Source organism: Oncorhynchus tshawytscha, linkage group LG26, assembly GCF_018296145.1.
Source record: "Oncorhynchus tshawytscha isolate Ot180627B linkage group LG26, Otsh_v2.0, whole genome shotgun sequence".
NCBI classification, from domain to species: Eukaryota; Metazoa; Chordata; class Actinopteri; order Salmoniformes; family Salmonidae; genus Oncorhynchus; species Oncorhynchus tshawytscha.
In genome coordinates this window covers 19,144,841-19,160,323 of record NC_056454.1, presented here as the reverse complement: position 1 = coordinate 19,160,323, position 15,483 = coordinate 19,144,841, and the positions used below count along the sequence as shown (strand labels likewise).

General features: G+C 40.4%; 1 protein-coding gene across 3 annotated transcripts in view; it reads right to left on the bottom strand.

Moving 5' to 3' along the window:
• Positions 1-500: 500 nt before the first annotated feature.
• LOC112225305 (tissue factor pathway inhibitor) overlaps positions 501-15,483 on the bottom strand; it is a 35,088-nt gene continuing 20,105 nt past the window's right edge. The window contains exons 2-7 of one of the 3 annotated variants that reach the window (XM_024389124.2): positions 9,530-9,730; positions 4,158-4,334; positions 3,200-3,301; positions 2,455-2,511; positions 1,386-1,583; positions 501-1,070 (exon numbers count right to left, since the gene is read on the bottom strand). In XM_024389124.2, the coding sequence (XP_024244892.1) occupies positions 1,003-1,070; positions 1,386-1,583; positions 2,455-2,511; positions 3,200-3,301; positions 4,158-4,334; positions 9,530-9,730 (803 nt within the window). In that variant the 3' untranslated portion in view covers positions 501-1,002. Of the gene's footprint in view, positions 1,071-1,385; positions 1,584-2,454; positions 2,512-3,199; positions 3,302-4,157; positions 4,335-9,529; positions 9,734-15,483 lie in introns of all 3 variants that reach the window. The other 2 variants (XM_024389123.2, XM_024389125.2) reach the window with 2 other exon arrangements.

Here is a 15,483-nt window from a genome sequence, read left to right as displayed (position 1 = left end):
TCTGCAAGCACACCTTATCCTGTTGGTTACAAGGCAGTACTTATTTAAATTAGGTAAATATCATGTTACCATTAGTGTTTTTTTAAATGTGATTTAGGGTGAGGTCACCCTATCCCCTTAATAAAACTGCCTCCTGAATCCAAGTGTTTGACATGGGGAAGGGGACCAGTAACTTTATGATCAAACTTTGTAGAAGCAACATTCATTTTTTAATATTTTGGTCCGCATTCTTTTATCTGGTTTCATCCAAATATCCTCCAATTTAATGAAAAACATGATTTTTACTGTTCATGACCTTTAAGGTAAGGGTTACGGTTGAGGTTAGGGTTAAGGATCCTGTATAGAGTCTACGATATGGAAATGATAGCCTATTCTGATAATACAACACTGCCCCCTTGTGTCTGAATAACAGTCTTATCAGCGGAGCAAATTCCAATTGCATACATAATGCAATATAAAAGGGTGCTTTGAACAAAATGAAAATATCCAGAAATGCAATGTGAATGACTATGCAACATTTTATTTAGGCTCCAATTGGTTGATTAGATATGTTCTTTCCAACTATGTTAAAAAAATGTAATGTGCATTTCTTTTACATGGTAATACATTACTCACATGAAGGAATGATCTTAAATACTTACACTGATAATGTAAATGATAGAGCTTTATATTTCATGGGCAGTGCAGTGCTATTGGGTTCCTTAATGTTAATCATTTGTCAATAAAAACAAACTTGTCTGGTGTCCTCAGGAAAAAAATGACAATGATATACCGTTTTTGAGGATGTGACAAGGGAAAAAATGTCTACAATGTTGATATTACAAAACCACTCCTCATACAAAGAGCTAAAAGGTTAAAATAACAAAATTACGTAATAGGCCAAAACAAGCCTTTTATACAATTGCTGTAAGACGACCACATAATACCACAGTCAAATAAGAATAAAACAATAAAGTGTAATTTAAAAAGTAGTGTAAGAATGATTTAATACAAGGCCTTGATTTAGACAGTTTGAAATAAGATGTTGGTGTTCTTCTTTATCCTGATGGTCTTCCTTTTGTGAGTGGGATCTGGAAATGGCACAACACAAATGACAAGTTGCAATCTTTTCAAACACTTCTCTATGGCACAAGTAAAGAAAGAAACATTGCATTCTTAAGGTAAATGCTATTTAGCAAAAACACACCTGATTTTTAAACGAAAGGTCAAAGAGTGAAACAAGTGTGGCACTAACACACCTGTTTCAAATAATCAATTAATCATGGTCTTCAGTCTGGATGTTGATCATTTGAATCAGGTGTGCTAATGCTGGGTGGGAACAAAAGCCTGCACACCCAGTAGCTCTATAGGACCGGTGTTGGAGAAAACGGTAACTTGGATCTTACTCGGCTTCATACACATCTTCATGCAGTGTCTCTTGAGGACAAAGTTGTTCTTGTTGCCCCCACAGCCCCTGTTACGCAACCAATGACATCTCTTTGTCTTGGGGTTGTACGCATATCTCCTTCCCGTTCTCCTCTCCTCTCTGTCACACATCGTGCCCTTGTCATTGGTACTGAGACAGAACTCTGGAGGACTGAAGTCTGAAAGAATTACACAAAGGCAATAGTAAACTGAAATGACGTACAACAATGACTCCATCATACCAAAGACACATTTTATAACACTAAAGAAAGTGTGTAGGCTACATCACCAATGCAACTCTGATAGAACATACTTTAATAAAAGCATTTTTTAAATTTTAGCTATATGGAAATGAGGCTAATGGTAATATACTGTAAAAGTGACTACCCACTGGGCACACACTGGCTGAAACAAGGTTTTTTCCACACAATTTCAATGAAATTACACTGAACTAACATGGAATAGACATCGAATTGACATCTATACCCAGTGGGTACTTGATTCTACTACTTTTTCTTTTACATTTGAAATGTACCTCAAGAAAGGAAACATTGTTTTTACTACCTCAAGAGTCCAACTGTGGAAAAGCCACAAGATGTCAGCCTTGGGTTACGGGAGTACTGTAGGTATCCTATATCACTTCACTGGAATGACAAATACGAATACAGAAACACTCCTTTCCTGAATTCACTGACCTGGGTGGAATTTTGTAACATGAATCATAACTACTTGTCTGTGACTGAGAGACTCCCTGTGTCCCCTTTTTATTGTGCTGTGACTGTATCAGACAGTGGTGGTCTATGAGTACTTACTCACGCCTCATACACCCATACCCTCCCATTTTAATAGCAGTGAATCAGTGTTACATGGAAGAAGGAGGTATGGTGGACGATATGCTGGCTTTATACGTTGTAGTTTGTTTACCTAACTGCTTCTGAAATGGCGCATATAAAATGACTGTCCCTCTTACCTAGCTATTGCAGTTGCAGCATGGTATGTGTGCAATAGTACACATGAGAAATGACTGCATTCTTGGGTTACAGTACTAACCTGTGGCCTGGTGTTGATGATTCTGCTGCATGTTGGAGGCGCTTAAAGCAAACTCATCTGAAAGAGGAAATATTCAGCATATTCACATGCTGCTTTCAATATGAGACTGGAGCATGGTGGAGCATGCATTTCTCCTTCCTTTTACCAGTATTAGAAGTTGTGATACTGTAGTTAACTTAGGAGTTAATATCAACTCACCATGACAGAAGAGATATATACTGTAGCAATACAGTTCCACAAGGGTACATGGTGTTGTCATTTCTACTCTCTCTATAAACCTTCTCCCTCAGCTTTTTCCTCTCTCCCTCAGAATTGTCTTAAACAGAGCTGACAGGATATCAGTCCTTCCACTTAGTGTCTGTGGTTCATAGTCTTCAGAGACCCCACAACCCCACTTTCCTGGCCCTGCCAATCAGAAGGGCTGACAGAAGGGCAGACTGGCATGCTGGGAAAATGAAAAGCTTCATGGACAAACAGTTTAATATACTGAGGCTATGTACAGTATCATGAAGAATTACTGTAGGGCTACTTGCAACATTAATGCACAAATGAAACAATTACTTTCTGTCTGATTATTGAAACATTAGATCAATATATGGTTATGTTTAAAGACATCCATTTTGTTAAATCAGATTAGGCCTGTCTGAAATATCTTTGGTGCTACTGCACAATTAATTGTCTTCTTTAATCAATTACTAGAGCTAACATTTGTTTAAGAAATAAAAATACATAAACATTGTCTTACCAGTTACTTTGACAGGTTGTATATTAGGTTTTCTAGTGGGTTTTGGGACGGTGACCTCCAAATTAGGAGTCACATCCAATTTAAGGGCCACATTGGCGTTTTCTGCCATGAAACCAAAACATTAGAGTTTACTTACATAATAAGTTACAGCATGTAATAGAAATGTAATATAATACAAACTGTTTACTATTGTTAAAACCTGTTTACCGAGGAACTATTGTAATATGATATACTGTACAACATACAGTTGTTATTATACTTATGGATTCAGATTTATTAAAGAGATAAATTATTTTTGAGCCCAATGAAGATGGATTAAGGATTCTGATACAGAATGAAAATGTAATTATCTTTGAGTTGTCGTCAATACTTTTTTTTTTTTTTTACATTGTTTGTCCATTTATATTAACACAGACTTCCAGCTAGCGTTGGTCACAGTAGAACAATTTATCCAATATTTTCTTTGACAAATGCAGTAAATAAATTAATTTAAATTAATTCAAATCGGACTAAAATAATTAACTATGCTCAAAAGGCCAAAAAAACCCGATCTAAATGCAAAATGAAGATGAAGCATGACTTGATGGTTTGAAAAAAATCCATCAACAAGATAATTTGCAAGGTAGAGCAACATCGACTGGGCAACTACATTGAAATGACTCTCCTATGGGTATTTGGTCTTTTAAAGAGGTATGACTGCCTAAAAGCCCAGGCATCACAACAATGACATTAATGCACTTTGAAGAAGTAATATACTCCCCTAGCACATTTCTATTAAAAGAAGCCTTGATAGTGCTGCTATGGCCGTAAGTCCAAACCTTTTTCCTTACATTTGAAAATATTGATTAGCCTCACTGATCAAATCTTTCTTGCAAACCATATGATTGGTTGGTCCCTTTTAGACTACTTGGGTGTCACGCAGTGTTTTGAAGAACAGTGTTCGATGCCGATGCACTACCTGGGTTCTGGCACCTGGCCTGGCACTCTTTCATACTCTTGAAGTTATTGGCGTTGCCGAAGCAGCCTCCGTAGTAGAAGTGCTTGCACTCCTGGCTCTGGCTGTCAAAGAAGTAGCGCGTCACCAGACCTCGGCATGGCCCCGGAGCCTCATCCAGGTGACAGGGACTCTTGTCAGCTGGGGGGAGATGGACAAAGAGTGAGGGAGAGGGCAGAGAGAGAGAGAGAGAGAACATTATTGAGAAACTGAAAAAGGGGAGAAATTGATACTAGCTACTGGGTCATTTGAAAAGATGATAGCTGGGAAATGTGAAAAAGTGCAGTATAGGGAATGGGCTACTGAGACATACTGTTCACTGAAATCAAATACAAATCTACACTAAGGACCCTTCATACCCAGTCAATTGACTTAAAGGGAAATTGTGAATCATAGAAAAAAAAGTGGTGGCACTAAGACTGGAGTGCTTAGAGAGACTGACTGAAAAGCTGGAGAAAGGAAGAAAGAGAAGACATACTTAGGCATGGAGGAAGATAGTGTGGGCTGCCGACACAGTCATGAATAGATAGATGTAAAATAGATGTGGAGAGAAAGGTGAATTGACTGGAGAAAAAAAGAGAGAGAGCGAGAGGGGAAAGTGGAGGTAAGAAAAATACACCACATTACATTGAGGAGTGAGGAGAAATGGAGGTGCAGAGATGCTGAGTTGAAAATCTTACTGGAGCCATAGTCAAATGCTCTAGTGTCGATGAAGCATGTGATGAGAACTAAGCAGATACAGTGGATTCGGAAAGTATTCAGACTCCTTGACTATTTCCACCTTTTGTTACATTACAGCCTTATTCGAAAATGGATTAAACAGTTTTCCCCCCCTCATCAATCTACATACAATGCCCCATAATGACAAAGGAAAAACTGGCTAAGATTTTTTTTTAAATGGATAAAAAAATAAAAAACTTAAATATCACATTTACATAAGCATTCTGATCCTTTACTCAGTACTTTGTTGAATTGCCTTTGGCAGCGATTACTCCTCGAGTCTTTTTGGGTGTGACGCTACAAGCTTGGCACACCTGTTTATGGGGAGTTTCTCCCAATCTTCTCTGCAGATCCTCTCAAGCTCTGTCAGGCTGGATGGAGAGCATCGCTGAACAGCTATTTTCAGGTCTCTCCAGAGATGTTTGATCGGGTTTATGTCCAGGCTCTGGCTGGGCCACTCAAGGAAATTCAGAGACTTGTCCCAAAACCACTCTTGCGTTGTCTTGGCTGTGTGCTTAGGGTCTACGGTGCCAAGAAAATGTATGTGAACCCTTTTGGAATTACCTGGATTTCTGCATAAATTTGTGATCTGATCAAAAGTCACAACAATAGACAAACATAGCATGCTTAAACTAATAACACACAAATTATAGTATTTTCTTGTCTATATTGAATACATAATTTAAACATTCACAGTGTAGGTTGGAAAAAGTATGTGTGAACCCCTAGGTTAATGACTTCTCCAAAAGCTAATTGGAGTCAGTTAACCTGGAGTCCAATCAATGACACAAGATTGAAGATGTTGGTAAGAGCTGCCTTGCCCTTTAAAAAACACTCACAAACTTTTAGTTTGCTATTCACAAGAAGCATTGCCTGATGTGAACCATGCCTCGAACAAAATAGATCTCAGAAGACCTAAAGATTAAGAATTGTTGGCTTGCATGAAGCTGGAAAGGGTTACAAAAGTATCTCTAAAAGCCTTGATGTTCAGTCCATCAATCCACAGAATATAAGACAAATTGTCTGTAAATGGTGAAAGTTCAGCACAGTTACTACTCTCCCTAGGAGTAGCCGCCCTGCAAAGACGACTGCAAGAGCACATACTCAATGAGGTTAAGAAGAATCCTAGAGTACCAGCTAAAGACTTACAGAAATTTTTAGAACATGCTAACATCTCTGTTGATGAGTCTACGATACGTAAAATACTAAACAAGAATGATGTTTATGGAAGGACACCACGGAAGAAGCCACTGCTATCCAAAAATAACATTGCTGCACATCTGAAGTTTGCAAAAGTACACCTGGATGTTTCACAGCGCTACTGGAAAAATATTCTGTGGACATGTTAAAGTACAGTTGTGTTGTTTGGAAGGAACACACAACACTATCTGTGGAGAAAAAAAGGCACAGCACACCAACATCAAAACCTCATCCCAACAGTAAAGTATTGTGGAGGGAGCATCATGGTTTGGGGCTGCTTTGCTGCCTCAGGGCCTGGACAGCTTGCTATCATTGACAGGAAAATGAATTCCCAAGTTTATCAAGACATTTTTCAGGAGAATGTAAGGCTATCTGTCCACTAATTGAAGCTCAAAAGAAGTTGGGTGATGCAACAGGAAAACAAACCAAAAAAACAGAAGTAAATCAACAACAGAATGGCTTCAACAGAAGAAAATACACCTTCTGGAGTGGCCCAGTCCTGATCTCAACCCAATTGCGATGCTGTGGCTTGACCCCAAGAGAGCAGTTCACGCCAGATATCCCAACAATACTGCTGAACTGAAATGGTTTTGTAAAGAGGAATGGTCCAAAATTCCTCCTGACCGATGTGCAGGTATGATCCACAACTATAGAAAATGTTTGCTTGAGGTTATTGCCGCCAAAGGAGGGTCAACCAGTTATTTAAATCAAAGGGTTCACATACTTTTTACACCCTGCACTGTGAATGTTTACATGGGGTGTTCAATAAAGACATGAAAACATATAATTGCTGTTTGTGTGTTTAAGCAGACTGTGTTTGTCTATTGTTGTGACCTAGATGAAGATTAGATCAAATTGTATGACCAATTTATGCAGAAATCTAGATATTTGCAAAGGGTTCACATACTTTTTCTTGCCACTGTGTCCTGTTGGAAGGTGAACCTCCGCACCAGTCTGAGGTCCTGAGCGCTCTAGAGCCGGTTTTCATAAAGGATCTCTCTGTACTTTGCTCCGTTCATCATTCCCTCGATCCTGACTAGTCTCCCAGTCCCTGAAAAACATCCCCACATAATGATGCTGCCATCACCATGCTTCACCGTAGGGATGGTGCCAGGTTTCTTCCAGATGTAGATTGATGAAGAAAAATATATAATATTATCCATTTTAAAATAAGGCTGTAACGTAACAAAATGTGGAAAAAGGGAAGGAAGGGGTCTGAATACTTTCCAAATTCACTGTATATCATTGATGCAATTTCGATGTTTGAGTTGCTTTGTGTATCACCAACTTTGATTGAGAATATATTACTGCAACACTTCTCACTGCATCCAAGTTGTTTGACATAGGCGTTTCAAAGAGCTGTCAGTCAAGGCGAGCTCAAAAATATGAGCTCCCCACCCACAGCCTGTCTTTCCAAACTTTCTGGTAGTTAGCCATGAGAGAAAAAGTAATTTTCAGAATGACAGTTCAGGACCCATAACATTTTAAAGAACGGTTTGTTTACGTTACGCCTTTCAAACTGGAACAACCATTTCAGTAAGGGATGCAAAAAAATCTAACTGATTGGATTAGTTTAGAAAAGGTATGTTATTCATCTTTATGAAGCATAAGATAAATCAATCAATCAATATACCAATATACCTATAAAAAAATCTATCTGCAGTAGAGCATGCTGGAAATTAGACAATGATGGGTGTGGTTTTGATTCAACAATGGTTATTAACACCAAGAGTGGGGTTATGTTACACCAATGAGTGGTTTTGGTTCGATGTGCTATGTATGAGGTTCAGACCCTTGTATTAGAGTAAAACTAGGCCTTCAAAGTAAGGCCTTATGAAACACTTTTGGTATCGTGTTGCATTATATATATATATATATTATATTTATTTTTATTTTTATGATAACGTTCACTTAGGATCTCATTTGGTGAAGTCCATTTGACCCAAAAAGTGATGAATGCAACAACCATGTCTCTGTCACTAACAAATAGACATGGGTGGTAAACTCTACAACTCACTCAAAGGTAAGGCACTCTGGGAAATATTCAAATCGGTTTTACACTAAACCAGTGGTTCCCAACTCCAGTCCTCGATTACTCCTAAGCATACACATTTTTATTGTAGCCCTGGACAAGTACACCTGATTCAACTTGTCAACTAATCCTCAGGCCCTCAACGAGTTGAATCAGGTATGTTTGTCCGGGGATATAACAAAAACGTGTGCTGTTGGGGGTACTCGAGGACTGGAGTTGGAAACCACTGCACTAAGTAGTGTGTTAATTTAACATTGGTTCCAGTGTGTATGTCAGGGTTTCCCAAACTCGGTCGTCAGGACCCCAAGAGGTGCATGTCTTGGTTATTGTCCTAGCACTACACAGCTGATTCAAATAATCAACTAATCATCAGCATTTCATCACTTTAAATCAGCTGTGTAGTGTTAGGGGGGGAAATAGTGATGTTACGGTTGATACCGGAGAGATGAGTCATGCGTCGAAATTACGACATTTGAAGTGGCATCCCGATGCTTATATGACTTCATTAGAAGCATATGATCAATGACATCCAAAGATTCATTTTGTCGAACAACCACCTGATTGGTTTAGTATGGGTTTCGGTAGAAGACAAAAAAGACTGTCCTGCGTGTGCGATGTCATCTATAATAATTTGGCTGTTCTAAATTATTTTCACCAGCAGGTGCCACTAGTGTAAACAATGTTGCTCAAATCCTCGTGTAATGAACCTATTTGACACAATTGTCTGGAAATGCTCAAGGGCTTCAGGAAGCTTAGTTTCCCCATCACTAGCAAAAACCAAAACGTTCACCCCTTGGGGTCCTGAGGACAGAGTTTGGGAAACGCTGGAATATATGGTCCCACTCTTTCAGTGTTATTTAACACTGAATAATTTGCTGTGCAAATCATTGCTGTGCGTCATTGTCACAGTCTTGCCAATAGATTTGGCTGATAGTTTAAAAGAAAAACATCCACATTTCTTTGAAATGGCACTGTGTGCATTATGGGAATGTGTTTGTGAGTAAATGTTTGGTCTGACAGTCTTATCAAAGTGAAAACAATGATAGCGTTCCTCCCAAAACCATAAAGCACTAAAACTATATTGCTAATTTTAACATATGATAGGACACTGTGAACTACTTACTATCATTCAATAAAACCTGCATTCCAAAGCAACTACGTCGATGATGTCATTGTGTTTATTGCCTCAAAGATAATGTCTAATCTATTTTGATACATTGGTAACATGGCTGATGATTAAGTTGACCAGGGAACAGAGTAAAGCAAGTACAAACTACAAAAGGTACATATCCGAACAAAATGTGTATGCTTGTTTCAGATTTTTCACATATCAACAGTCACATTTGACCTGCAGAGAAATCAGAGAAAAGGTCCAACAACTCACCAGACACCAGGCACATTCCCTCACAAGCTTCCAAGGTCTCAAAATTGTTGGCGTTGCCTCTGCAGCCACCGAACTCAAAGGACTCGCAGTGGCCCGTGTCAATTTCGAAATAGAAGCGCTCCTTTAACACCTTGCAGGGCCCTTCATCCTTCTTTAGGGCACACAACTCGTGGAAAATGAAGAGCTCGGGCTGGGCTCCATCTGCTATGAAAGGAAGAAAGCCAAAGTTGGCATACAGCCATGCACAGATTCACAGAATCCCATGGAAATGCTCTGGTGTAATTTAGGTCATCGCTGTGCTTTAACCTGAGGCTTTGGACTAGGTTAGAACTTATCTCTGGTACATTCCAAACAACTCCAATTTTAGTAGTTCAAGACCCCTTGCTGCGTTCGGATAAATTATTTGACATTACAGCCTCGCTGGTAACTCTCAACAGTCCTGAATAGAATTCAACATGTACAGAATTCTCAACAAATGCACCTAATTAGACGGACTTCCAGTAAGTGCACTCAACAACAAAACCCTAAACAGTATAGCTGTGACTTTCATGGTGATCTTTAAATGCATTCCACCAAACGCACATACCACATGTTCTACAAGACATGGGAACAGATTACTTGGAATAGTATCAAAACACTGTAGCATCTTCACAGCAAGCCATCAAGATGTTAAATCACCATCTCAGTCTGGGGCTAGATTCAGCCCGCTGTGAAAGTACCGTTCCTTCAGATCAGGGATGGGAGGGGGTTGAGTGACAGCCTGCTTTCCAGTGGTTGGATCACTTAACTTTCAACATCCTGATCTTCATCTGCCAAAAGGGACTGGGTTTTCCTTTTCCACACATTGTAGATCAGGTTAGTTGACCCCTCTGTTTGCTTATGGCTACCTTCTATCATATACAGCTGGTCACACATATACTGATTCAAACAACTGCAACGTGACAATCAAGATCGATACCCTCTATCTTATATCGAAACTTGTCAAACATCAACAGTCATCCAGCGTGTGTCGCTTTGTTTGTGAGGGTTTGATAGCAAAACACCCTGACAACTATTAATTGCTGCGGGATTGCCTGCCCAGCAACACCTGCAGACTCCACAACCCCACCATTTTGCTCAGGCCCCAGCCAGCCCACAGCAGGTCAGCTGTCTCAACAAATACCCTCTCGCCAGCCTGCTGCTAATGAGAACACAGGCGTGGCATTCCAATCTGCCACCTCTTCCACGGATACAATTCCTTCTTGTAACGAGGCCGGAAACACTCATCAAAAATGCAAACCTCTGGGTTTATGGCGGTTCGCTTTTGCAGGGGAGATTAAATGTTTTTAGAGTATGACTCCAGATATTTTTATTTACATTCCTTTGTCCGGGCAGATAACCAGAGAGAGAAGCGGCCCTTCCAGGGGATAATTACACAGCAGGCAGGCAATCCACATTCTGTCTTCGTCTCTGTACCACTAGGCCCTCTTTGGCTGTGTAAACATGCATCTGTCCTTAGACTCCCTGAACAAACTGCACAGGGCAAAAACAACAAGTTCATGCCTGGTCTTTCCCTCACAGCCCACACAGCACCACCCTGGGTGCAACAGGAGTCACTTCGCTTGTCAGTCCTAAGATCTTTGAAAAGTAAAAGAGGGGAAAAAGTGACTGCTCATTTGTTCCACCGTGCTTCTTTTAAGTGGAAACTGGGAAAACAGCTTGTTTTTTCAAAGATGTGTAAATAAGCGAGGAGAACTCTTCCCAAAGAGGAAAGAGAAAACAACATGTTCCTATTGATTTTATCTGCCTGGTGAGGCCAAGAGAAATACTGTACAACAGACAGTATGTATTTCCTTCACTTATTGTCCAATGTCCAGCCGTGCTAATGTGGGCCATCCAAAAATACAACACACCTAGAGACAACCGTATCGCCTCAAATGTTGGGCAACTAAAAACTTGATCTGAATAAAAAAGAAAATCATTGTTATTGCACCAGAGACTATTTTCCATAAAAATATGATCTTAGAAACTTGAAAAAAGTTAGCCTTGGTGCACAGTAACTGTAAACAAGTTGTGTTCTACCTAATCAAGCTATTCATTATTTGAAATAACACAGAATTGGACATATCGTGAAAATCAAGTGACACTTCACCAAAAGACCTCATTTGACAGTACAGTGCATACATAAGTTATTTTTCAGACCCCTTCTCATTTCTCCCCTTCCACCCTCCCTCCCTGTCAAAGTATGTCTGCATCTCAAGACTGGACCAATGTGCCCTTGCACTGAATGCCAATGAGTTGGGACTATTTATGTTCATCTTCCCACAATACATCAACAAAAGCCTGGTTGATGCCAACCAATAGATCAGCTTTTTCAGCTCACCCCAATACATGTACTGTAGAGCCTGGCACAAAATGTACCAACACATTTTTGGCCTCTTAATTTGGATAATGAGCTGAATTACTCAACACTGGTGATGTGCCTAACTTCTTGGTAATGAAGAAAACGGGCAGGTTGACCCGAGTAGAGGCTCAGTCGTAGCTTGTTTAGAGAAATGTCAGGGGGAAGGCAGCATTAATTTCATTGAGATAGGAGACTTGACATTTGTCAGGCCTGAAAAACAAACATCATTCAAAATCAACAATGTGAGGGCATACTATATTAAAGCCCCATAACATGATAAATTGAAGAAGACAAATTGGATTGGTTTAAAAGGTGTGTCCAAGTGATTGTTCCAAGTAGTTCCAAGTCCAAGTTAGTCACCATTATCAAAACAAAATGAATCGTGTGGATGAGGATATAAGTCTAACTGTAATGTCAAGAAGTAAGGGTAGGTCAACTGATAGTAACATGAGTCAGCGATTATGTCACCCTTATGACAGAGGGTTCAAGTGTCACCACAATTTATTTATGTGACCAAATGTTGCAAGAGAGGTTTTCATCCTAGTCATAAGGTAGGCAAAGGTGGGTGTGATCACTGTAATGACAGTATATAAAGTAAAGGGCACATCATCCCTGGCTGTGCAAACAAAGCCTAAAAAGATACCAGAGCAACAGGCCATGTTCATTTCCAATGAAATATGAATTTCCAAGATGTAGTAGTTTGGTTCTGCTTTCCCTGTAAGGTTGAGAGAGAGAAGAGAGAGAGAGAGCATGAAGTAGTGAGAGCAAGACAGAAATGGGCAGAGGAGAGGCAGGAAGAGAGGCTCAGAAATAAAATAGGTGACAAGCACCATTCAACTATGAATCAGAGTATTAGAAAAGGAAGATGATACAGAATGATACCAGGAGATTGATAGATAACGGTGATGACAGAACACGAGTCATGGGTCCTTGAGAAAATCTCACACAAATTAAAGGATACCTTTCAGAGGCGACTAATTATGACCTCATAATCACAAGCATCCTGTGGTTGCTATAGAAGAAGGCTTATCTCACTTCACATTAGAGATAAGATGCCTCAAGCACTTTCCAAACGAGATCCAAAAAAAAAAACAGATCAAAGGAGCCTGGGTGAAGTGTTTTCTACATGGAGTACACTGTTACCACTTCCATTGATATTAAGTGCTTGGCTCTCCAAGAGACTTTCAGAAAAGCAAGGTTCATTAGCAGACACCTTTAGTGACCTCTAACTTCAAACCCATTCATTTTTGTCTTGTTTGCTGGAACTGCAAGCAAAGCCTTGCTTAATTTTCTAGAAGTCTACAACAAAAACCATTATTTTTTGTATGTATTAGTGTTGCTCAGACAGTTTCTCTCTCTTCCATAGGGACAACTAGGGATGCAATAACAGACGCATATGTTGTAACCACTTCGCTCAATAACTTATCCCAATTGACCGTATTGGGCTTGAGTTTGGATTCAATATAGGTTGTCTTTAGTGCAACTGCTCTACCATGATATGGCATCTCCAGAAACATCCCTTGACAAGAGGCAGAAAGAGTTATTTGTGGCATCGCTGTCAAGGATGACCAGTGTGTAACCCAAAGGAAGGGACTTGGATGACACTAGTCGACGTGGCGCCAGAGGAAATGGCAGCAGTTTTACGGGCGCCCAACTAATTGTGCTATTATGCTGGGGTTTTTTTTGTTGCGTAATTTGTAACTTGTTCTGTACATATTGTTTCTGCAACCGTATCTTACGGCAAAAAAAGAGCTTCTGGATATCAGAACAGCGATCACTCAACAAGATTTGACAAAGATTTTTCTTCAACAAACAAGACATCCTCCAAACACCCGGCAGGGCAGATATCCACGTTATTTGCAAGAGGAAGCGACACAGGTACAGAGGACAGAGCCGGATGCCTGGTTAGGACCTGAAAAAGGTGAGTGGAAAAGCTGCCATTACCGTCAATACTACTCGCCAACGTGCAATCATTGGACAATAAACTAAACGACGTACGATCACGAATATCCTACCAACGGGACATCAAAAACTGTAATATTTTATGTTTCAGGGAATCGTGGCTGAATAATGACATGGATATTCAGCTAGCGGGATATATGCTGCACCGGCAAGATAGAACAGCACACTCCGGTAAGACAAGGGGGGCGGTCTGTGCATATTTGTAAACAACAGCTGGTGCACAAAATCTAAGGAAGTCTCTAGATTTTGCTCGCCTGAAGTAGAGTATATTGTGATAAATTGCAGGCCACACTACTTGCCAAGAGAGTTTTCAGCTATACTTTTCGTGGCTGTTTATTTACCACCACAGACAGATGCTGGCACTAAGACACCACTCAGTCAGCTGTATAAGGAAATAAGCAAACAGGAAACCACTCACCCAGAGGCGGCGCTCCTAGTGGCCACAGATTTTAATGCAAGGAAACTTAAATCAGTTAAACCAAATTTCCATCAACATGTTAAATGTGCAATCAGAGGGAAAAAATATATATTTCACCTGTACTCCACACACAGAGACGCGTACAAAGCTCTCCCTCACCCTCCATTTGGTAAATCCAACAACAACTCTATCCTCCTGATTCCTGCTTACAAGCAAAAATTAAAGCAGAAAGCACCAGTGACTCGGTCTATAGAAAAGTGGTCAGATGAAGCAAATGATAAACTACAGGACTGTTTTGCTATCACATAATGGAACATGTTCCACATCAGTCACTGGCTTTATCAGTAAGTGCATTGAGGACGTCATCCCCACAGTGACTGTACGTACATACCCCAACCAGAAGCCATGGATTACAGGCAACATTCGCACTGAGCTAAAGGGTAGAGTTGCCGCTTTCAAGGTGCGGGACTAACCCGGAAGCTTACAAGAAATCCTGCTATGCCCTGCGACGAACCATGAAACACGCAAAGCGTCAATACAGGGCTAAGATTGAATCATACTACACAGGCTCCGACGCTCGTCTTATGTGGCAGGGCTTGCAAACCATTAGACTACAAAGGGAAGCACAGCCACGAGCTGCACAGTGACACGAGCCAACCAGACAAGCTAAAATCACTTCTATGCTCGCTTTGAGGCATGCAACACTGAGGCATGCATGAGAGCATCAGCTGTTCCAGGCGACTGTGTGATCACACTCTCCTTAGCTGATGTGAGTAAGACCTTTAAACAGGTCAATATTCACAAGACAGCGGGGCTAGACAGATTACCAGAATGTGTGTTCCGGGCATGTGCTGACCAACTGGCAGGTGTCTTCACTGACATGTCCCTTATTAAGTCTGTAATACCAACATGTTTCAAGCAGACCACCATAGTCCATGTGCCCAAGAACACAAAGGCAACCTGCCTAAATGACTACAGACCCGTAGCACTCACGTCGGTAGCCATGAAGTGCTTTGAAAGGTTGGTAATGGCATTATCCCAAAAACCCTAGACCCACTCCAATTTGCATGCTACCCAAACAGATCCACAGATAATGAAATCTCCATTGCACTCCACACTGCCCTTTCCCACCTGGACAAAAGGAACACCTACGTGAGAATGCTATTCATTGACTATAGCTCACCGTTCAAC